The 25,048-nt window shown below is 38.7% G+C and overlaps 3 protein-coding genes across 4 annotated transcripts; 1 reads left to right on the top strand and 2 right to left on the bottom strand.

Moving 5' to 3' along the window:
• The first annotated feature begins 658 nt into the window (after positions 1-658).
• On the top strand, positions 659-2,994 carry LOC149005355 (F-box protein At5g46170-like). Its single transcript, XM_089168985.1, has 2 exons — positions 659-2,251; positions 2,542-2,994. Exon 1 carries the CDS (start codon positions 1,019-1,021, stop codon positions 2,237-2,239), a length of 1,221 nt encoding a protein of 406 aa, XP_089025111.1. The 5' UTR covers positions 659-1,018; the 3' UTR covers positions 2,240-2,251; positions 2,542-2,994.
• An 81-nt stretch (positions 2,995-3,075) lies between these two features.
• LOC149005354 (uncharacterized) lies at positions 3,076-8,376 on the bottom strand. Its single transcript, XM_089135872.1, has 2 exons — positions 7,356-8,376; positions 3,076-3,275 (listed from the first exon to the last, which is right to left on the bottom strand). Exons 1-2 carry the CDS (start codon positions 8,374-8,376, stop codon positions 3,076-3,078), a joined length of 1,221 nt encoding a protein of 406 aa, XP_088991998.1.
• Positions 8,377-10,284: 1,908 nt separating this feature from the next.
• LOC149005353 (transcription factor TCP2-like) lies at positions 10,285-18,677 on the bottom strand. Of its 2 annotated transcripts, none has more exons than XM_089168197.1 (4): positions 18,477-18,677; positions 18,253-18,377; positions 15,673-17,508; positions 10,285-10,626 (listed from the first exon to the last, which is right to left on the bottom strand). In XM_089168197.1, the coding sequence occupies exon 3, from the start codon at positions 17,094-17,096 to the stop codon at positions 15,711-15,713; it is 1,386 nt and encodes a 461-aa protein (XP_089024323.1). In that variant the 5' UTR covers positions 17,097-17,508; positions 18,253-18,377; positions 18,477-18,677; the 3' UTR covers positions 10,285-10,626; positions 15,673-15,710. The 2 variants fall into 2 exon arrangements, with proteins under 2 accessions (XP_089024323.1, XP_089024322.1); XM_089168196.1 differs by having other exon boundaries at positions 18,259-18,377.
• Between the last annotated feature and the right edge of the window lie 6,371 nt (positions 18,678-25,048).

Here is a 25,048-nt window from a genome sequence, read left to right as displayed (position 1 = left end):
TGAAGGCACGAAGATTTGAACTTAACCAGCGAAGATTTTGGGAGCAAGACACTCAAATCATTCACCAGAGGTCTTGGAGAGCAGCTTCCAACCCTAATCCGACCACCAAAAGGCTATCACAAAGTTTAGTGCACAATTAATCTGCGATTGAAGGATAGAGAGAGCAACCAATATGCCCAATCATTCTTGCCATCTCTAAGCCTCTAGGGTTTGCATTGTAGAGGGAATATTCAAAGCTTTGAACCCATATGCCCAAAGAATCGAAAGTGTATTGTGAAATTCTCATAATAACCTCCCGCAGCTGACTTCGAATCTTACGTTAGGTGGTACGTGGTAGTCGGACAAAACTGGAATTAAAATTTAGAAACTCCCAGTTTATTCCTTCCCTTCCCTACGCCATCTCGTTTTCCTGTATTTTGTCCCCTCTCCCTTTTCAACAGATACTATTATTATTATTATTATTATTATTATTATTATTATTATTATTATTATTATTATTATTATTATTATTATTATTATTATTTTCCTACAACAAAAAAGTGAGACAGACAGAAAAAACCAAATAATTTCACCCAAAAAGAAATTATAAATTAACACCTTTTTCTTACGCTCGACATCAACCCATCTCTCTCTACCCTTAAAAAAAGAGAAAAATTAAAAAAAGAAAAGGCCTCTTTCGCTCTCTCTCTCTCTCTCTCGCTCTCGCTCGCTCCCTCATTCTTCTGGTTAAGCCCAAATCCGTTGCCCCATCTCTGTCACACCTCACCTTCTGCTCTCTGTTAAGTGCTTCTCTCCTTGCCCTCTCTCTCATCTGCTCTTCTCTCCATGTCTGTCTCTCTAAACCGATAATTTCTCATCTCCGACGGCTCTGAGTTTTGCCGGAGAAACCGTTCCCCCCCGGGTATAAGGAGAGGAGATTAGGGTTTGTTCTGAGGAATTAGGGTTAGTTTGTATTACCTTTGAGATCAGCTATTCAGCTTTTTATTAGGTTATTCGTTCTCTCTCGTTTCGTTCCTTGATGTCTTCCCTTCGACCAGATCTCACGGATCGGATATGGCCAGAACAAGACCAACAACCGGCGACGTTGGATTCAGAACCGGAAACAGAGATCGATCACTTCGACAGGTTACCAGATTCTCTCTTGCTCATAGTTTTCAACAAGATCGGAGATGTCAAAGCCTTGGGTCGCTGCTGTGTCGTCTCTCGTAGATTCCATGGCTTGGTTCCTCAGGTCGACAACGTTGTGGTTCGAGTAGATTGCGTCATCTCCGACGACGATGGTACTTCTGTAGCTGCTTCTGCGGATAAGAACCGTGGCGTCTTCTCCAACTTTTTTCGGTTCGTGTTCGGCGGAATCGTTAAGCCTCTACAAGCTCTTGGGCATTTTCTTGGACCCAAGAAGAATTTGTCAACTTCAGCCCCATCTTCTTCGTTTGGTGGTGGTGGTGGTAATGGAGGTTCTGGAGGAGCTGAAGAGGACGATATGGAGGCAGGTGGCGTGGCTCATCACTCGCCCACGCAGGTTCTTAAGAATTTCAACGAGATCAGCAGGCTTCGAATTGAGCTTCCAAGTGGTGAACTAGGGATCGATTCGGGTGTATTGCTTAAGTGGAGGGCTGATTTTGGATCTACCCTTGATAACTGCGTGATCCTTGGTGCCTCTTCTGTTCTCTCCCCTGATTCCGCCAAATTGGAGACTATTTCAGGTTCCAGCGGTGGCGATGTTTCGTGCGTGGGCGGCAACGGAGACGACAATGGGAACATACCTGAATCATTTTATACTAATGGAGGTTTGAAATTGCGAGTGGTTTGGACGATAAGTTCTCTGATCGCAGCTTCTGCCAGGCATTACTTGCTTCAGCCGATAATTGCCGAGCACCACACCCTTAGTAGCTTGGTTCTCACAGATGCTGATGGGCAAGGCGTGCTGTGTATGAATAAAGAGCAACTGGAGGAGCTTAGGGTGAAGCCCTTGTCTGCTTCTAGCGCTTCCAGAAGAACTCTGGTTCCTGCACTCAACATGAGGCTTTGGTATGCTCCCCACCTGGAGCTACCCAATGGGGTTGTCCTTAAGGGGGCGACACTGGTTGCGATTAGGCCTACTGAGCAGTCGGGAACGGCGAAGAAGGAGACCTCTGATTGCTCTTGGGTTTCTGGAGCTTTCGAAGAGCCATATGGGACAGCTACCAAGCTGCTGGTGAAGAGACGAACTTATTGTCTTGAAATGAACTCCTTCTAATAGAAGTTAAAGGTAATCTTTTCTGGTCCTTCTGGAGGATGTGATGTTATTGAGGAACTCTTTAGAATTACAGCTTTTCAGATTGTCTCATATGATGGAAATGCAAGTTCTAACTCTGCCGTCGTCCTCTGTAGAAATAAATGCTAACTTGATTAATGCTGCATAACTGTATAGTTGAACTGGGATAATGGCTTGACCGGTCTTGTAAATCTGTTCTGCTTTTAATCTATTTCTAAGATGGGTTTGATTCTGAATTGAATATGATCAACAGCTCAAGACAAATTTTGTTATGGAATTTTCAGGGTAAGCGAGATGCACTTCAAGGGAATAGTATTTTGGAAGGCAGATGTAACTTATTCTGAGAGAGATGAGATCAAGGGAAGCGTTGGATGTAGGCATGATTCCTTCCATGAGGGCTTTCAGATCTTTGGTTCCTCTCCCTGTTGCCTTCCAAGTGAGAGAATCCCCGGTTGGTGCTGTAAAGGTGCTGTTGCCTTTGTGTGCTTGAACCGAAAGTAATATTGCATCTGCTTTTTTTGTTTTTGTTGCCGGCACATGCTTGTAAGAGTTCATAATTTCACAAAATCCTTTCTGATGATGATTGAATCCCGCTAAAGCTTGATGTTGTGACTTGTGAGAGCTTTCAAATCTTCAAATGAAATTTCCTTGTAAATGTGAAATATTGTAGGAAACAGATATGTTTCTTTTATTAATGTAAATATGGTACTCTTAATTCCACAGTGGCTTCTTTCTTGCATTTTGCTCCCTTGTTATAGACTCAGTTTGCTGTTCAAATCTTCTAACCACCATGGACAAAGAGATACACAAGTAAATCTCTAAGCCAGCGTGCTTAGCATGAAACCTGGAATCCTGTTTTCTCTGATGAACACTGGACACGCCAAGGTGGTGAAGGGTTGAACATTCTGCTGTTCCAAATCATTATAGTTCTGAGTATTACAAGGTGAGTGCCTTCTCTGCTCAGAGATGAGTCTGTAAAGTTTAACTGAGCAAGTAGCTAATTGCTTTGGCCAGCTAGCTAATGCATGGATGTACAATCACCGTCAACTCTTCTTCAAATATTTTATTAATGGGAGTGTTTCCTTACATTAACATAATCCAATTCCTATACTGTTTATTCATTTGTTGTCAATATTGCAAACTGGATCTTTGTAGGTCCACTTGCATTGGTTGGATCCACGTTCTTCTTCCTTCTATGATGCCTACCTTGACCTTTAGTGGTTTGATTGGATGATGTGGGGATCTGCAGATATCTGTCCACGTGTATTGAGATCAACCCATTAGCCAATCAAGGGCTTATTTCCCTTTTTATGTTTGGGAACTGAGGTTCATTGGGGCCAAGTTTATGGGCACTTTTCACACATCTTCAGGGTACGCCATCGAGGGTTGAATTCATGATTTCTTCACTTAGAAGTGTTGGTTATTGAGGACTGAACGACCCTTTGATGATGAATTAATGGGTTTTTCATGCTGTCAATTTTACCTAGTGACTCCATGCAGGATTGGCTACAGTTTATGCACTTAAAAAGTCAGAAATCATGAAGATCTCCCTTAGAATTGATACTCTATGGAGCACCTTATGTTGGCATCTATGAAAGCTGAGGAACATTGCGTATTACAAGGGTGAACCTCCCTCTCTGCCAGCAACAATGAACGGATTTGGTCGTTGTGTTGTCTTTCTGAGCTTCAGGAAACAACTCCTCTACCCAAGGCTGCACCAGTAGCATCTTTTCTGTTAACTCAACTAGATGAGACAACCTTCAAAGTGTTCTCAGATGCAACATGGAACTCAAGTTCAAATATAGGAGCACGAGGGTGCATCCTTTGGAACCGGATGGGTCCTTTTTGGCAGCCAAAACAGTCACTAGTACAGGTTTTTCTGCTACAGCATTGGACTTGGAAGAGGTCCGTGATGCCATGTACTTGGGCATTGCATTCCAGGATATCAAACTGGGTGTCTTCTCAGGATTGCAACCCGGCAGTTCAAGCCCTTAATGGGCTGGAAACATTTCTCGATTGGGTTAGTGGAGGTCTCGTTTAAGAGATCCTAAGACTCAGTTCCTCATTTCAGTGTATTTGTTTTTGGTTTATCAGTAGAGGCCTTAATTCCAAAGCAGATTACATTGCCAAGGGTGCTTTTAATTTAATTTATTTTTGATTAAAAAAGAAAATTGGAATAATTTCTTATATCCCACCAAATGATGTTACAAAGACTGGAAGGAGGGGTGTATTGATCTTTTCAGAAGAAGGGCAATTCACATGGATATACCAATGCTTCCATGGTGGTATGTACAAGTAATGATTCCTTCCTTCCTTCCTTCCCTCTCCGGATTTTCATGCTTTTTCATCTCCAAGGTTTGCTTTTTAAGGATCAAGGAAGCCATTTTCTAGCAGAATCTTTCCCAGAACAACTGGAAATAGAAACCATATGTTCACAAAGGAAACGACTCTGGGAGCTTTTTATTTTAGCTTTTCAATACAATAAAACTGCATCACTACTCACTAGTGCATTATTATAAAGTGAATGATTCCAAGAGTGTTTGTTAAGAAATTAGATAACCTAGAATTTTCTCCAGGAAAGATGACAATTCTAAGTCAATGATGTCTGATCACGCAAAGTAACCTTTTAGTTGACGAATAAATAAAGCACCACAAGCCTAAAAGATAACTCCAGAATGATTCTGATTTATCCAGAGATTTATTAGGGGTTAAAAACAATTCATCATATTCAATCCAATCCAATCCAATCCTTTCCTTTAGATAAGGGGGGTCCTTAAGTCCTTTTTCTTTTTTTCTTTTACTTTTCTTTTCCTTTTTTGTGGTAATTGGTGCATGAGTCATGGAACGTTTCATAATGCTTTTCGTTTCCTATCAATCACTTTCTTCTCTTAAGTGCATTGCATGTTTCCTGGCTGGGTTTGGGCTTAACGAGTTGGATCGCACGCAAAAGATTGTGTCCTCAAATTTCTTTATCATCTACATACGTGTGAGGAGATCTACCTGTAATCCACCTTGTAAATAGTCAAGGTGGACTTTTTTTTCTAATTGCATAATAAAAGAGTGAAGGGAGCACAATCTTCTACCCATTCAGATAGAGGATCCTGATTCGTTTCCCTCTACCACATATTTAGTTGGGTTTGGACTTAACGAGTTGGATTGCGGGTGGATGATTGTGCTTTTTCCAAATCCCTCTATTGTATATTTAGGAGAGGAATTTAACTTTGGTCCACTTTGTCAATACTCAACGTGAGCCCCTCTCCTAAATATGTTGGAGAAAAGTGTGCGAATAGCACAATCCTCTATCTAACAAATAGAAGATCTAGACTCCGACTTACAGTAAAATTGGGTCAGACCTTTTGGCTCGCACAACAAGGTTTCAACTGGGTGAAAGCTATTGGATATCCATGAGCTTAATGTTTACAATTGTTCTTGTATTAAAGATTTAAGGTTATATTGTAAACTTAATGTCTGTTTGGGCCTGTGATGGGTTTTCCTCCTCATATTTGTCTAGCAATAAGATTTTTGGGAGATTTGATCCCACAAGAGATAGATTCAATATGGGTGTTTTTGGCCCTGTGAATCCAAGTGCAAGTTGAGCCCCAACACGGCCTGAACTGGGCTTTTACAGTTTCACTGAAAGCCGTGAATAGGCAAGCTGAGATTTCATTTCCATACCAAAGGCCTGGCCTAGCCAAGCCCAGCCTGGAGCCCCAGCTTGACACTATTCCTATATGATCGGTCATTTAATTAATTTTTATTGGGATGGAGGAGGAGGAGTCAAAATTAGGAATTGGAACAGGGAGGGTAGGGTTAATAGATGAAGGGGAAGTCTTTAGGTGGTAAGGAAAAATATGTTTAATAAAAACGTCTCTACTTGTGTAAACCTTGTGAGAAATGAGATCAAGAATTTTATAATCTTTTTAAGCAAAATGGTACCCAATGAAAATTCCTGGAGAAGCACGGGGTCAAATTTGTGCTTAATGGTGGAATGGTTGTGTCCATAGCACAAACAACCAAAGGTACAAAGATGAGCATATGTGGGGGTTTTATTAAAAAGAAGTTCAAAAAGAGTTTTCTCTTTTAATAGTTTGGTAGGCAACCTATTAATAATGTGTGTGGCCGTAAAAATGCAATCACCCCAAAAATCTTGTGGAAGTTTGGCTTGAAATAAAAGGGTTCGACTAATATTGAGTAAGTGACAGTGTTTGCGTTCAATAACACCATTTTGTTGTGGGGTGTCAACACAACTATGTTCCTTGATAACTCTATGGTTGGAAAAAAATGAGGTGGTGGAATGATTAAAAAATTCACGTGCATTATCAGTGCGAATTTTTTTTATTTGAAAATTGAATTGAGTTTTGAGCATTGCAAAACAATCATGCAAAGAAGACCAAGTGTCAGATTTGAAGTTCATTAGAAAAACCCAAGTTTAACGAGAATAGTCTTCCACAATAGTCAAAAAAATATTTAGCACTACATATAGAAGGAATATAATAAGGACCCCAAACATCTCAATATATTAAATTAAAAGAAGATGAAGTGGATATGGAGCAAGATGTGAAAGGTAGCCTGGTTTGTTTTGCCAAAGGGCAAATAGTGCAAACACATTTATTAGAAACTGAAATACAAGAATTAAAACGTGATAAAGAAGTAGTAATGTTGCGAGATGGGTGGCCTAAGCGCCAATGCCACACATCAAAGGAGTGGGAATGAGTGGATGAGGTTGCAATAATGGAGGGAAGCAACTCCAAATAATATAAACCATTATGCTCTTTACCCAATCCAATCATCTTCTTCGTTAGTAAGTCTTGAAAGACACAATGATGAGGAAAAAATGTTACTGAACAATTGAGAGCTTTAGTGATTTGACTAACGGATAATGAATTAAAACGAAATGAATGAACATATAAGACATTATTAAGAGAGATGGAAGGGGTGGGGGTGCAAGTCCTTAAATGGGACACTGGGGTTGTTTCACCATTGGATAATGTAATCGGAGATGCATAAGGAACCACCGTATCAGTGTTAAAGAAATGTAACTTAGAAGACATATGAAAATTTGTCCCAGAATCAATAACCCATGGGAAAGGGGAATTACCTGCAACATTTGCTAAAGAAGTGGGATTACCCGATTCGATCAATGCCAATAATTGATAATACTGCGCTGAAGTAAAGGAGGGGGCAGAATTTGTTCTTGGGTTGATGGCTGCAAAGGATCGAGCAAAGAGTCCAGGTGATGTTGATTTAATGTGTGTATTATTGCTCTTGGGAGGATAACCGTGTTTCTTAAAACAACGGGAATTCGAATGTCCGTTCATGCCACAAAAATCATAGTGATACATAGGCTTCCTACCATTTTTAAAATGTGTACAAGGAGCAGTGGCTGCAAGGGTAGATTGATGCAATAATGGATTTAATAACTCATTAAGGGAGCGATGATGCTCCTTTTGCAATAGAAGAGAATAAGCACGATTGATGTTAGACAAAGGTTCCATCAAAAGAAGTTGACTCCGAACAGAAGAATAAGAATCATTGAGGCCCATTAAAAATTCAAGTAAGCAACCTTGTTGTTGAAGATCATTGTGTTTTGACAAGAGACCACAAGTGCAAGGCGGGAACGAGTTGTATGAGTCAACTTCGTCGCAAAAACCCTTGAGAATAGTATAATAAGATGCCAAAGAAGAGGTGCCTTGACGATGATTAGAAATGCTACGCCGGATTTCAAAAATTCGAGGAGCATTTTTTTGAGAAAAACGATCACAAAGATCATCCCAAACCTTGTGGGCAGTAGAGATGTAGAAAATGCTATTAGCAATATCAGGTGAGAGAGCATTTAGCAACCAAAAAAGGATCATGTTGTTGCATCGTGTCCATGCTTGAAACTCCAAAGAATCAGCAGCGGGTTTAAGCAAGGAGCCATCGATAAAGGCAAGCTTATTTTTGGCCTCAAGAGCCATCTGCATCGCACAATTCCAAGTGGAATAATTGTTGCCACGTAAAAGTTGCGTGACTAGTATAGCACCAGGATTATCCGAATGATGTTGAAAATATGAAGAAGAACCATCAAAGTGAATGGAAAGAACATTTGTAGTAAGAGCATTAAGAGGCGGATTTGTCATTGTAAAAGCAACAGAAAGAAAACAACAACGTAGGGATCATTTAATGCTCCTGGAAAAAAATTAGCGTCACTTGAAGAGGTGTGGATCATCCTACTCTGATACCATGTTAAGAAGATTTTGTGTAGAAGTGATTTTGTATTACCTCTTCATGTATATATATAATACAATCAAACAAAGAATAAAATAAATGTAGCATACTGTACATAAGGAAATATATTATTTGCAACGGTCATATTCTCCAAAGATCTCTAACGGTCATATTATCTCCAATGGTCATATTATGGGTAATAGTCTCTGCGACTGCGAGTTCACGAGTTCTTGTTCGAGCATCTTTTTTGGAAAGCATAGGAAGAAGTAAAGGGTTCTACTCTAGATTCCTTCCAATACTAGGTTGTTTGGCTCCTCTTTTTGTCATCATACTTATCTCTTCATCTTCATCTTCATCTTCATCTTTTCTTGTTGGTAAAATTTCTTTGTCATCTTCATCTTTTCTTGTTGGTAAAATTTCTTTGTACTACATGTAGTATTTAGAGGAATCAAGAAGTCATTTGTCAAACATGTCTAAACATCTGGAATGCTATGAAGGTACAAAAGTTACCATCCTTGGTAGTAATACTAACATGTAATAAAGATGAAGTTAGGGACAGTGGACAAACATGCTTTGGTTTTGGCAATAGATCAAGAACATCCTCCTCACTACTATTGCACCAAACTTCATGGATGGATTGTTTGCATGGATAGACACGCCTGATCTACTTCAAAACTTAAGCATCCAATGAAGGCCTCCAAAAAGTTAACTGGTTTTAAGCTCACCACAGACATAAATCAGAAGTTTCCTTCCCGAAAAGTCCTATACTCTTGGTGCTTTGGGTCAATTCTTGATTAAAAATCCATGAACCAAAGCTTGCTGTAGACCACGGTGTATCCATCACCAAAATATTGCTCTGATCAGGGATAGCACAGCACCAGCACCGGCCAAGGCAAAGACGACGCCATCTCCACCCAGGTGGAGCAGTAGCAGCCCCACTTGAATGATTACTTGAAGAGGAAGGTCGACTGTAGGTATAGAATTGCTCCTATTTTTCAGAAAATGATACATATATAGATTTACAGAGGAACTCCCTGATTTGAAAACTCCCCACACCAATTTATGCTCTCCAGGAAACAAACCCAGCTAGCATGCATGGATTTTAATAATTTCGTGCTCATCAATAGAATAGGAAAGGAAGGAAATTAAAAATGCATCAACTACATCCGCCCTCCAAGTTAAAAAGTTCTACTTCGATGATCAAATAAAACTGATCGAGACTTTCTCCAACATGCACTCATGGAGAACATCACTCGTGTATCTTTTCTTATATCCATCTCTCCCTCCCTCTCATGGGGGGGGGGGGGGGGGGGGGGGGGGGGAGAGATCAACCAACAAAAAAAACAAAAAGTCGTCCAGTTCATCAATTCATGTAGCAGGATATTTGCATCTCTTGAGTATCGACGACATACACGTTCTTTTTCAGAAGCCACTGAAGAAACTCACATTCGTCTAGGAACGAAATATTTATAATGTAGGATATAATACCACCAAATACGTACCACTTGCCCTTCACTTTTGGCTCCAGCTTATGCCTGGATTTGCATTTAAAGGAAGCAAACGAATATACATATGACCCTCCTCTCTATATGTAATACAATGTGAATAAATCGATATTAACCCATTTAAGCAAATCAAACAGGAATCATACCTTATCTGTGGCACACAGTTTAGATCAGTTCCAAGTAATTTATATTGAAACTTTCCTGGTAAAGTAATAGATTTTGACCACTTGGGATTTATTTAGCTAATTAATTTGCCATGGTAAAGCGGAAACTGACTTTGAACAGCTCAAACAGCCAGAAGGTGATATTTAATCTAACTCCAAAGTTTTCATGAGCAATAATACTGTCAGAAAAATGTTCATGTGACAAGTCATCACTGCTTAAAATTCAGATTAATCCAGGTAACTTTGAGGATGAAACAAATTCAGATTGAAATTGAAATCGTCTGCTGAGGAGATGTGAATCCTCTCACCAAAACACATAACGTCAATGCATATATGCATTAAAATCAAGAGTTCAGAGCTAAATAAAGGCAACAAATAACTCAGGAAGATAAAAGTCATGTTGTCTCTCTTTCTTCTGTTTTTTTTCGGTGCCTGAGGCAGGAAAGGTATTTCATCCATCAATGGCCCGGGCAATGCACTTCATATACTTTGCCTGCATCAGTTCCCCATTGCAGAAATTAATGTAAAGTCATTATGCAGATAGAAAATACTCATTAGGTTCCACCATGCATGTTTATAAAATAAGAAACCTGATGCAGATAAATCAAGTATTAACTAAAAATGAGGATATACAGAAACCAACAAGTGTTTTGGTGGGTACTTTTCTAAATGAACCACTAAAAAGCTGTAACAGAAAACAGAGACCCCATTAGTTTCCAAAACCATCTAAGTTTATTAAATAAGAGAAGAAACAGATTTAGCCATCCATCATCAAACAATGCATTTTATGGGAATTTGATTCCCATAAAATGCAAAGCTTCAGAGAATCTGTGCCACCTGAAAAACAAGCAAACAGATTAAGCTGGCTTAGCATGATGCCCACCTTGATGCCCAAAACAACTCCCAGAAGACCATCTTAAACTTCAGCTTATACTGAGTGAGTTCATCTTCACTTTTATCCAAACATGTTAATTAAAGGAGTCCAGGTGCAGCTAAAACTGGACCCGTCATGGCTCAAATTATAGGATAACAAAGACTCTAGAACAGATCTGCCAATGATGTGGTCACATGAAGTAAATCATACCCACATGAACTGAAAATATGAGTACCAATACGTCATTGCATACATGAAGGATACATAAACCATTTACCAAAGAATTTAGACTTCCAATTTTTGTTTATTCGTCTCATTTTATAGCTTTGTGAGTAGAAACTATGAAGATGCCAGATAAACAGATCTGGAAAATCAATGTATATACTTCATAAATAGTTACCAAATCAAACATTTAATGGGTCAAGCATTTAATACATGTTTAATAATACGTACTTGGGATTTATTATTTTTTATATTCAATATAACATCACACAGGTGATAGGCTGTGTGATAGAATACAGTAAACAAAAGATGCTACGTATTATGGATACACATACCTTTGGTCAAAATATCAAGAAGTAAACTGCCAAAAAGTGAAAGGAAAACAAAAGTTCCGCACTAATAATATATAATAAATTTTTAAAAAAAATTAATGTTAGGCATATTACCATCGATGAAAGAGTGGATCCAGAGGTGAGCCGGAATGCGTAAAGACAGCTTCACGAATTAAGCTATACGGTACTTAACAAGTACTCTTATTCCTCTTCAACTGGTTATGAAAAGCCATAAGTCAGTTCTATACCACTAACTAACACGTAGGTATTTCATATTTGGACAACTAGAAACTTTCTGAACCACTACTGTAAAATGTACGTATTTGGACAACTAGAAACTTACTGAATAAGATCCTTTCTTGAGGTCAAAATCTAAGAGATGTCAATGACCTAAAACTCTCAGAGAGCATCGACTGTCTTATTTGCTTATTCAAGGCCATCCATACTAGTGAAATTGTTTTACCAAGGTCAGCAGGTTTAAGCATATGATTGCTGAAAATATTTACTCTTTGAGTATATCTAGTCAGAATTTCCTGTTTGCAGATTCTAAGTCTACATTTAATGAACTCTCCTACAAGACCTACTAAAACTATTGAATCATAACCACAAATCTGATGGGACAATATCCCAATTCTATTTACATCTCTCGCTGAAGGTCCATTCCCTCCTATACCTTGATCATTACTTATTTCCAACCACCACATACCCCTCACAAGAACAGATTCCCATACCAAGGCTTGGTGGGGTAAGTAAGTCAAAAAACAACTGTGGAATCAAATCTTAATCTTGAAAACACACATATAAAGTTTAACATTAATCAATACATACATGAGCCGCAACAAAAATAAACTAACTGTATTACATATAGTTACATAATTAATTGATTGGAATTTGTTATCTTGGGTGTCCGGCATTTTTAGTTAGGGTGGTCCATGTGAAAGACAACACTGAAAGCCCTGGTGTGTTTAGTTTTTCAAGATCATGATTATTCCTGTAAGCACAATGTTTTAGAACGACCAAAATGATGACATATCACATGATTATTCACAAACAGCCCCTACACCAGTTCCGAAGTGGTGCTCGGCGAATACCGCGGAAATGCATTTCCATGAACTCTTCCGACCTAGGGCTAAACATCCATCAATGCAAGGTAAGGAAAAGTAAAGTCTTCAACATTTCTTACAACTTCAACTTCTATCACCAGTCCTCTCAACCCAATCTTAATAAAATCTTCTAACTACATTATAGACAAGTTTCATTGTGATGATTTTTCCAAATTAGGGGTGCAAGCAATTGTATCTCGTAGATCGTGTGACATGGGTTCAACACGTAATGTTTAAGATCAAAAGGAAGATGAATTAGTTAAGCGCTACCGACCAGAGTACAGTTATTCTGATGCCATGCTGAAAATTGTCTTCTCTGGACTATTACTAGCCTTGGTAATGGTAAAGAAAATTTCATTACATCAAACATAGAATCAAAATGCCCTAAACGAAGGAAATTCTAATGCAATCACTGCAGTAAAAATTATAAGTAAACCAGTGAATTTGAAATTGAACATCAAAAGAGTGATCACAACCCGGACCTGATGTTTAAAAGCCATACCTAACAAACAACACAAATTTAATTTCATGTCTGAAAGATTGAAATAGCAGCAAGCACACACAAGCATGCTTCTAGAGCTTATTCCAATGTCATTATGTGTTATAGACCAACACTCTCTTAAATAGATGAATTTGGTAGCATTTAAAATCCCTATTTCTCATAAAATAAATCAATTTAAACATAAATTCATACATGAATAAAGAGCTTTTTATGATTTATCAACATAAACTGTTAATTTTAATTATGTAGATACCATTAATTAACATGTGCAAAACTACTATTTAAATAGAGATAAAAACTAAAATTTACAAAAACTTAGAATAAAATCTTGTTTGTCTCTACCTCCACATTCCTCCCATTTCCACTTTAACAATATTTAAAAATATCAAAACTAGCCAAAATCAATAAGAACCAGATAAAACCAAGACTAAAGCTGCTATATATTTCACAAGGTTAACCAAAATTTACTGAAAACCAAACTAACGATATATAATATATTATTCACCCATGGTGCCAAACCTACTTCTTATTATATAATACATTATATCTAATAGTAATCAAACGAAAATTATTCATCACTCATAACCTATTTTCATAATTGATAAATAATACATAAATATAAGTCATAAACATAGATTTTTTTGGGGGGTAATAGAACTGCATTCATAAAAGACTACCGAGAGAAACAATCTAGTGGTAAAAATCCACCAGCCAGGGAGAGGAAACGGGCCAAACAGTCAAACTTGGCATTGACCGAACCCTCCTAACCAAGGGGTCTACCAAAGCATAACATAAATATAATTATGCCAAAAAGCCTTGAGATTGGTGGTTAAAAAACACTAGATCCTTTACTTTTTGCCCTTTGTATATCTAGATAGAGTGTAGTGCAAAAAAGAAAGTTTGTTTTGTTAAGCTGCAGTTATAGTAGAGAGTGCAAAAAATAAGTTGGACGCTTGGTTTATTGCCTTTGTAACTTCTTTTTAATCAAGAGTATTAAAAAAATAAGCAAATAAATAAATAAAATAAACTGGTCATTCATGAATCTGCTTGAAAAAATATGCATCCGGTCAATTTCTAATCTAACCATTTAAAAAGAAAAGAAAAAAGAATCATATGATCGAACCAAGGCTATAATAAACTGTATCACATGTATCTAAATTGAGAATCGAGGTTCGAGGCTTGTGAAGAGAATGAAAAATGAATCATCCTTCACAGTCTTCATACTTTCAGTGATGATAGATGAAGAAGAAAACACTCACTAGTTGGTGATGATATATGCTCAAAATACCTAGTAGTAATTAAGCTAATTTCCAACACCAAAATGGAGGGTTATAATATTTGATCATGTCTTGGAAACCTACACGAGCACCTACTCATACTAACAAAATAATTATCAGATTTACACCAAAAACAAAAAATAATTATCAATTATATCATTAAAATAACAACTTAGTACATGCAAGAAGAACAGAAGAATCCAAGACTAGGATTAGAATAGATTTTTTCAAATTTTATGGTAAAAGTTATGCTGGAATTGTCAAATGGTTTGGAACAGAAGTCCCCATATAGTAAAAGATAAATGTCGTAGTAAAAACTACAAACTTTCAAGACTTCTTAGATTGACAGCCAACCAGACGTTATGTTTAAACAAGAATACGATATCACTCAGATCCTTCAAACTAGGAATATACTTTCCTATGGAATGTGAATCTAATTATTGCCAAATGAGGAGGAGCCACAGTTCATTGCACAACATGTGCCTGCAAGTATATATTGCTCTAGCTGAGAATTGTATTTTCCTATGCCTTTTCACAGCTTTCACCCATTTTCCTGACCTCATTTGGACTAAATAATGTTTAACAATGTTCTCACCAAGAAAGTCGGAACTTTATGAATTTTAGTTTGAATATTTTATCGTTGCCCCATAACTGTTTAAAATGGTCTCCATGTGAGTTATCTCTGCAAAAGGATTTTTTTTTTTTTTTTTTTTTTTTTTTTTTTTAAAAGGGTCGGGGTTAGAACCAAGAGGAAACATGACTCCATTCGACAATGCGCCGAATCACTGCATACTGTAGCCTAAGCAGCGCTGACATAATCAAATGCCAAAGAAATTGGGATTCAAATCTAAAAAGATGAAGGGTATAGTGTTAGCTGGTTCCTGGTCAATCTGTTCGACACCTGGTCTAGTTAGATAGCTCCTAAGGAAGAAAACACCACGCAGACACGATCCCCAATTCCACGGCAATCAAGGCAGGAATCATACAAGACAATGCAGCTGAACCTGAAAGTAAGACAACCCTAATGGCCAGGGTTTTGTTGATATCAAGAAGCCAAGAACACGTAGCATCAAAATCATTTAAAAGCAATATATGAACAGGAGACAGGAGGCTTGAAATCTCTGTGAAAAAGGAGACGAGAAACAAAACCGGCACCGGAATAGAGGAACAAAAGTCACTTAGTTTCAGTAAGCAAGCACGAGAAAACTTAATTTATTATATTTTCTTACCTGCAACCGCGACGGGGTCATGTCTGCGTTCTAGGATTTCAGTTCTTTCCTTTTCCCTTCAGGTCTGATTGCCTGCACCCATCACCATAGTATAGTTGCAGGCGTCCGTCGAACGCGCCAGATGCGAAGTGATGATTCTCCACTGATGCAGCAACAGCTGAAGCTGTAGTACCCATGAAGAACGGTAAGCTTTGTCCATCAACGGCAGAAGAGAACCTCTGAAGATGAGGCAATGGAGATGGTGAATTGGACTGAAGGGTCCCCCTGTTAAAACCACCGAGGCCGGAAGAAATGCCAAAATTCAAGTTATAGTCATTTCCTGCCGCAGTGGCTACTGGGATAAGATGATCTGGCATGAAAGAGAACTGCTGCAACTCCTGATGATGATCACCAGTTACACCGAAAGGGGACTGCATTGTCATGGAGTGCGGCTGAGGAGGATTCCCAAAATGAGTTGGAGCTGAAAACCCGGAAGAATGACTGTTTCTGGATGATGCTGGACCATAAATCCCAGCACCAAAGTAATCCATTGGCGTCGAAGCCAAATGCCGGTTGGTAGCCTTAAGGACAAAATTTGAGCCACCAGGATGGGCTGATTCGGAAGGGCTATTGCCGTTGTCGGCAGCTCCGGTAGCTCCACCGCTAGTGAGTAGTTCAGTGAAAGAAGCGTTCTGGGAAGTGGGGTTCAGATTGCGCTGATGAACATGAACATCCTCCTTCTCCTTCTCTTTCTCCTTAGCCGCTCGTTCCCTTGCACGCTCTCTGGCTTTCACGCGGATTTCAGACCGAGAGAGAGATAAACCAGAACCCTTACTTGTCTCTGAAGGGCTGCTCCCTCCAGATTTCGTCAAGGACATGTGCTGCTGATACGAGGGTTCAGTTTCTAGTTCGAGCTCAGCTTGGTCAAATCTTGGCTGTGAAGCACTAGACCTCCTTTCGTCGCTTGGCTTGGGGGTCTCTGGAAAGGCGCTGTTAAGCGAAGGAAGCTCGGCAATGGCGTCCTCGGCAGCTTTAATCAGCCACTCAACGGCTTTGCTAGGCTGATCATAGCCCAGACGATCTTGAAGATCGTAGAACTGTATCGCCGTGGCGACTGAGAGACGAACCCTTCGGTCTCTGAGTCCTTTCGCTGTTAAAACTTTGCTATGGCGATCCTTTCCACCAGATGCTCTAGAAACCCTGAAAATCCGGGACCCAGTCCAAGTGCTCAAACGGGCAACTTCAGTTCCACCTCCAGCGCCACCACCGATAATGGCTCCTCTTCCTCCTCCTCCCCCTCCTCCACCTCTAACTTCTCCATCGTCTTCATCGTCGTCTTGATACGGGTCTCCCGATGCCTTTCGTCCTATCTTGTTAGAGTCGATCCTACCATTATCAAACCTGGCAAGCTTACAGGGCTGTGTGTGAATGTCATCCACCTCCATACCGCTTTCATACCTTTCTTGAGAATACTAGAAGAACAAGCTCGATGGTTCCTTCTCTTTTTGATTTCTTCTTTCTTTCTTAATTTTGACAGAAGACACTAATAAATGATAGTCGTCTCCTCTCTTTCTTCTGCTAGAGCCTAGCTAAGAGCAACTGAATTAGGGTTCATGAATGGAGGTGGCGCTGTCCTAAAGCACTGACGACGAGTTCTCAGAATTTGGGGATTGGGTTGTGATAAAAGGCTTCTTTAAAGGGCTTCGATATATCGCGTTCGAAGGCCGGAAATGTCAGCAGCTCTTCGCGTAGCTTTTTGCAGGGCTTTCAGAAGCAAAAGGGGTCACACTGAATCGATGAGCTGTGTGCCTGTGAATGTCTCTTGCCTTAGCTATTCTGCAGAAACCGCTCAGAGACCTGCAAATGGCATCAGATGTATTAGACGTACAGCCTAATACTAACAGCCATTAAAGATTTAAGAAAGACAACAGCTTTAGATTTTGAGATTTTGAGATCATCCTCAAGCAAGAAAGGATCCCTAATACGAAGCATTGAACCAAACATCTCTACCTAGAAACAAGAAATCACCATGATCTAAGCTCTTTCTGCTTCAAAGTTAAGCTTCTTTGGGGGTAAAACAGGAAGAAGAAAAAGAGACAGGAAAAAAAGAAAAACAGCTGAGATGTGAATTGCACACGCGTCACTTTCTACCAGTGAATAAAACTCCGATCTCACCCCTAAAGCAAGACAGGAACTTGTAAGCTGAAAACTTACAACTTAACCAAAAGTATAATGCAACAATAGAATACAAACTTCCCGGTTTCGACAATTCCAACACCGATCTGTATTCGTTAAGACTTCAAGATAATGAAAAACGGCGAAGAAATTAAAAACTATAAGCATAGATGAGCACTTCTTTTTGTATTCGAAGCTCCATCACTACGATGATCGATGGAACAGCCCTTCTAACCTCCCGGATCTACATTACTAACTTAGTTGATGAGCTACTGGAACAAACAACACTTAAAAATCTTCCATTTTTAATCTTCTCCGCAAAAATTCAACTCCGTTTTAAGTTTCGATGAGGTGAGAACCAAAAAAAAAGGAAAAATCCATCAGTGTGACTTATTATGTAAACCGATTACGATAACAAAACTTTACCCCGACCTTCACTAGCTAAAATGGAAATTTTCATTTGCTACTGCTTGTCACAGCTTTGAATCTTGCTTTGAGCTCGTCAAGCACGGCTTTTGTTTCAACACCTTTATTTTCTCTCACTAGAGATCCTGCAAAATCGCCCTCTCCATTAATAAACCTCGAATTTCACCTGAAACTGAAGAAAATAAGGTTTTCCTCAACGGAATGTTGCAATAAATTCGACTCACCTGTGCCTCTCCAATGGAGAAATGGAAGCAATAGATAAAAGCTTCTTAGGGTTCTCCCCTCCTTTTCTTCTGAAGATGGAAAAAATAAGATTAATAACGGAGATGTTTTTATCTTAAATTCAGAAGTTTAGAGAGAGAAAGAGAGAGAACGAGCCCGATATTTTATGCCCTAAGCTATCACCATTTGAGCAATCTCCGGGCTTATCGGGAATGGACAGGAGGGGCACAGCGCCGCTCCCACTTTTTAATAATTACTTTATTACGAAAATACCCTCTTTTTCTTTTCAATTAACAAACGTACCCCAGCCCAAGCTATCTCCTTTTATTTCATTTTATTTTATTTTATTTTAGAGTTTTTTTTTTTTTTGGGTAAATTTTTAGAGTTTTTTTCACAGCCCCTAAATTAGTGACTGCCGCTTAAGTGCATTAAAATTCATAGCATCTCTTGCCTAAAGTGTAATATTTCAAGTTATCTCCTTCGTAACCAAAACTGGTGAGTGATTGTCTAAATGACATTCTAATTAATTCTCTAGGGAAATGATGGAGTTGGGAAGATGTGAAAGATGGGTATTCTCAAGAATCAAACTTTCAAGGATTAAAAAACACAATGATACAAAATTGATAAGAAATAAAAATGGGTAAAACCAAATCAATCAGAAAGTAATGTGTCTGTCACACTCCATCCGACAACTCATGGGTGCGATCCGTCATAGAATCCACTGTCTTATCATCAATAATAACAAATGCAATAAATAGCAAATCAATAGTAAGAGAAATAACAAGTTCAAATAATTAATCAAAAAGGATTACATGAGTCTAAATACTCGAGGAATGAATCAAATCAAAATAATCAAGTTTCAAAAATTATCAAGTTTGGCGGAAACAAAATAATAACTAAATCAGTTTATTTCCAATTGCTTTTTCTAAAGCCAAAGTCTACTTTTCTAAACTAGCAAGAAAGAAAATTCTCCAATTCTTCTTTAAAGACTTCTCAAAATGCCTGACAATCTGCCTCCTTCTGCCATCAATGGATACTGTAAGTGCATTCCAAGCATCCGCAATAGGCTTTGTAGAATACATCTCCATCTCCCATTGACGGTACCACATTTTCTTCATAGAGATTGTTTCATTCACACCAAACTTCTCCTGATTCCGTCGCACTACCATCTGTACAATATAGTTTAACATATAAAAAAATAAATGAATTCTAACGAAGTCAATAACAATACACATTTCTTATACATATGACAACATATCCAGATAAGCATATATGAGATGAATAATATACAAGTATATGAAAGCTACCAATAGCTAACTATGCAAGTCTCTAGATGGTTGACATGCTTTAAGATATAACATCAGCCCTCCTCTGGGTAGGTCTAGTCACTCTGATCCCTCACGAACTAGTTACATCCGTTGGAATCCTGGGTAATGGGGTTCAGTCCCCGACAATCAACCATGGCTGGGGTTTAGGTCAACACTCTCTTACCATGACCATTTGTCACATCCCCCTAGCCGGTACCCTAACTGGCATACCCGGGAGTATGATCCACAGCCCCGAAGATCAAGTATCGAGGAAATCATTCTCCCACATATACAATAACATAATCATAAACAGGAAATAATCAAGGTTTAAATATTATAAACAAAAGATTTAAAATCAAGAAATGAATAATCAATATAATCAGAGTGCGAAAAATGATACCAGATGTAATCACATCAAAAGAAGTAGAGTGAGGCGGAAACTCGCTCCACAGCTATAGCGGAAAAGTAGTGCATAAGTCTAAAAGAAATACAACTGAAACAAAAGAAAATAAGGAAAGAAGATCAAACAAAAACTACGAGTTTTCTATCCTATAGATGACATCTTCAAAATAGTGGACTTCGTCAGTCCAACAAAGATGCTCCAACTCCACGTTGCCTCTAATCGTAATACGAAATATGATCGCTTACGGGATCATCAGAGTGATCTTGATTGTTGCCAACACCTTGCGTGTAGTACGCTTCATTGGCTTGCGCTTCATCGTACTGTCCTTCATAGTAGTCAATACCTGTAGAATAATCTAACAAAACATTGTACAAAAAGGAATGAGTTTCGAAAGAAACTCAATAAGGCAAGTTAACTCATAACAGCATAAATACATATATCAGAACACAACAAGATGCAATGCAGTATGAAACAAATAATGTATTTATGCATCTAAACTCTATGTATGCTGGTCTCTATTGGCAGACATGCTTTAAGTCATAACACCATACTTCTTTGGGTAGGTCAATCACTCGGCTCCAGTTGGCAATGGGTCCTTCATCCCTCTCGGACAATCCATGGCGGGGGGTTAAGTCACCGCTCTCTCACATCACCATTGGTCTAAGTATTGGCGCATGTCAGGGTAAAGCCTAGCCTAATGCAAGTCATCTACTCAGTTACATCAACTCAGATCTAGATACTTCCATTCATCCCCTCTCGGGATCCTTTCCGGTATCCTTCACACTAGAGTCACGGATATTACTCACCGGACTCATCAACCCTATTGGTTATCCACATATGGTACACGGGAAGCTCTCATGTCCTCTCACGGATATAACTCACCGGTCTCGAGCGCCAATGAGCCCAAGTCTAGCCATATGCAACCCTCCAATAAATGGCCCCCACAATATGATTCCCGTCCTCTCACGGATATAACTCACCGGTCTTGAGCGCCCATGAATCACATTCCTACCACGGGTCATTCGGTCTCAATACCCTTCCGATTCGAGTCTGATATAACGGGGACATCCTAGCCAAACACTACTAGACAGCCCTAGGTATGACAACCAATGATTCGGGAAAGAGTCGATGGGCATCTTCGGAGAACATCCCATACTATTCCCTCCGATGTCCAAGGACAGAAGCGTCAAAAGGAAACTTCCCAATCCCAAACCATACCTAGTCAAACACATTCTCAGATCAGTCATGACATACACAATCAATTCATCGTATAAAAGAGAATATACAATCATGATCTAATCATTAAACAATATAGTAATAAGCAATTCATATAAGCTTGAATAATGAAAAAGAAAACATAAGTGAAGTGCTATTGTACTTACAGTAGTACATCAGAAGTATAAAGTACAAGAACAGTAAACAAACTCATAGTTTCATAAAGTAGAATCCAGAGAGTATGCGATCTATGCTATTATGAAATAACTGTCCTTACCTTGATTATTGTCGAAGATAATCCAAAGATCAAAGATAGCAACTCCAAACTTAGCAAATAAACTCCTAACAATCATAGATACAACATTAGGAAAGATGCCTAAAAGATCAGAGAGCAAACGAATCAAATCGGGCGAAAAACGAAGCTACTAACATCATTGGTCGAGTGCTTGGTAAACTGGCACAGTCAACCAAGCGAGTCAGTACGGAAAAGTGAAAACTAATTTGGTCATAACTTCTTCGTTTGAAGTCAAATGATCCGAAATTCGAAGGGGAACTTCCTAGGATGTGTTAGAATCATATAGGAAGGTAAAAACATCAAGTCATGGTCAAAATATGGGTTCTTGATTTGACCCAAGAAACTAGGGTTTCAACCTTTATGGCTCCCATAAAAAGGTTATGATCACAGAATGAGAGGGAATGATTACTATCAAGGAAATAACAAGAAAATCATTGAAAGATCAAATTTAGATTAACATAAATATTACCCATGAGGTTTCCCTCGCATGGGAGGTTACCAAAGGTTTTCCAGAAATCAAACAAGGTCAGGGTTTCAAGAATTAATCCGGCTAGGGTTAAGATCATGACGATGATCATAAATCTCAAAGAAACGAAGGAGATCATGAAGGGATGGTTGCAAGAATGCAGCATCTTCTTCCTGATCTCAATCAAGAACAAGATCAAAGAGAAGAATTTTGCAATGTGGAAGCGATTACTAACCTAGAATTGGCAAAACAGCGATGAGAGGCTTCAGATCTCTGAGAGGAGTCTTCGAAATCACCAGAGAGAGTTTCGGAGAGGTCTTCTCACGTTCAAAAAGTCTTTAGGAGGCAGCTGTAACAAAGAAACACAAAGTAGGGTTTAAATATAAGTGAAAAACCCTAAAATTACAATTTCTCGGATTTGGCAATCCTTTGGTCGAGTGCTTGGTCGAGTGGTCCAGTCGACCAAGGCAGACAGTAAGGAATAATCAGGGAATTGAAGGATCAAATGAGCTCTAAACCTTATGGGCTTTTGCACACATATCAAGTGACATATCTAGTTTATAGAAATACATTCAAACCAAGTCAGATAATACTCCAAGTCCTTCAACTAATCTCATCTTCAGATAGGTGCAGCTTCCTTTCCAAATCTGCACAGACTTCCAAGTATGGAACTCCATCATCAACATCCATGGGTTCAGAGTCAAACACCATGTCTTCTACTGAGATGGCCCATAGTTGGCTTCTTCCTTTACTCCGGGTCTTTGGACCTAAAAACAACCGGGTTATCGGGTTAAGATCAGGGTCAGGTTAGGGTTGGGTTTTACACCATTGGCATGAGTATTGGCGCATTTCAGGGTTTCTAATCCAATGCAAGATCATACAGTAACATACTACATGAAGTCCAGATACTTTCCCTATGGCACCAATCAACTCGGTTCTATATCCTTCTCTACCTAGAAATGAGAACCCTCACGGACTAGCTACTGCTGTTGGACTCCATTCCCTAACCCTATGGTCATCCACATTGTTGGGGCGGATGCTCTCATGACCCCTCGTGACTCTCGGCCGCTCCTTGGATGTTCATGAGTCCAAACTCTAACATATACAACCCTATCATTGTATGATCAAAAGTGAACCACTGAATCTCTACACAGACTGGTTACCGCTACTCTCACCTTCCAACACCTGTTCTCTACCTCCTAACTGTCTACAGCAACAATCCCGAGTAAAATAATAAGGAAAAAGGTCGGGGTTTGCTATATATATAAAACAGGGGGAAATTAGGGCAAAACCACGCAAGCATTTAAGCAACCGCCCCCTAGTACTTTTTAGTACTTGGGTGCTTTGCTCAAGGGGTTGATCCCCAATCCCAACCTAACTCTAAACAACACGTGGGGGAGATCTTACCTTCAATCCAGACGTCTTCAAACATCTCTTGACTCCTACTGGTGATCCACTTTTCCAGTAAGGCAGGTTCTTCATCAAGAGAATCCAGATCCATGAACTCAGGATATGGATCATGGACTTCAATCCAGAAACTGCACAACTTATTCCAGCTTGACCTTCAGGTTATCGGACCTACAATATGGATTCCGGGTTAGAAATACGAGGGTTGTTATAGAATGAGTTCATGAGAAAAACCTAATAAGTTTCATAACATCCACTCATCTAAATATAGCAGGTTATTGCATATAACGGGAAATCAAAATATTATGCTACCAATAGAGAGCATTACACAAATTGATCATCCAGATCAATTGAAAGCTTAAAAACACAAGAAGGTAAGTCAAGATAACCTCATCTTGGCTTAATTGGAACCTGTAAAAGTAGACCTCAAGACGAAGAAGAGAAAAATAGGAAAACGCAAGGGGGTACCTTCACCAACTAAACAAAGCAACAGGGAGAAAAAAGAATTTGACCATCAAACCTTTCTCCATAAAAGATTTGTTCCAATGTCCATCAAACCTTTCTCCGTTCTACAACTCATATGTCTTATCTCTTTTTCCTCTATTTTCTCCAGTCAATCGTTCTATTCTTCCTATGGTTTTGAATCTCATTTGGCTAAGTATTTTTCTTCTTTGATAAATTGTTTGATTTCTTTGCTTATTTCATAGATCTTGTCTTGCTGGACCTGTTTTTCTTGGGTTAATTTTTTTTTCATGTTCTCAAGTGTTCTACGTTTTCTTCTCTAAAAATCACATCTCTAGACTTTATGAGCTGCACAACCCTTTTGTGCAGGATTCATCCTCTCCAATCTTTCTCTATTGTGTTTCTTTTCTGATTCGTCTTCTCCAATCATTCTTGTTTCTTCTTTATTTCACTCTTTGTTTGGAGGGGTAGTATGGATTTTACATAGTAATAAGGGGGTATATTTGTCATTTTACATGTCAGACTTAACAGTCAAAATGCTTGACCATTAAGGGGGTAACTTGGAATATTACACTTTAGGCAAGGGGGCTGCCGTGGAATTTAATGCACTTAAGGAGGCAGTCACTAATTTTGCGCCCACTTAAGGGGGTGCAATGCAAAAAACTCTGTTTTGTTTTAATGATTTAACAACATCACAATTCCAAGAAAGAAAAAAAATTTGTTTGAGGTAATTTTTATGGGTAACTTTTCCATGTTAATTGGATGACTTTTATAAGGATAAGATTTCAAAGCTCCCATAACATGGAGCTCATTGCCTCCATTTGGAGTATTACTTGTTGAGTAATTTTAAAACATAAAAATGAAATTTTGTTTAGAGGTAACTTCCCATCTCTCCATAGATCCTTTTATATATATATATATATATATATATATATATATATATATATATATATATATATATATATATATATATATATATATATATATATATATATATATATATATATCACATGATGAGT

Source organism: Hakea prostrata, chromosome 9 (genome assembly GCF_041222555.1).
Source record: "Hakea prostrata isolate BN-2017 chromosome 9, UWA_Hpros_2, whole genome shotgun sequence".
Lineage (NCBI taxonomy): Eukaryota > Viridiplantae > Streptophyta > Magnoliopsida > Proteales > Proteaceae > Hakea > Hakea prostrata.
The sequence above is the reverse complement of the archived record's forward strand: the minus strand, read 5'-3'. Positions and strand labels throughout refer to the sequence as shown.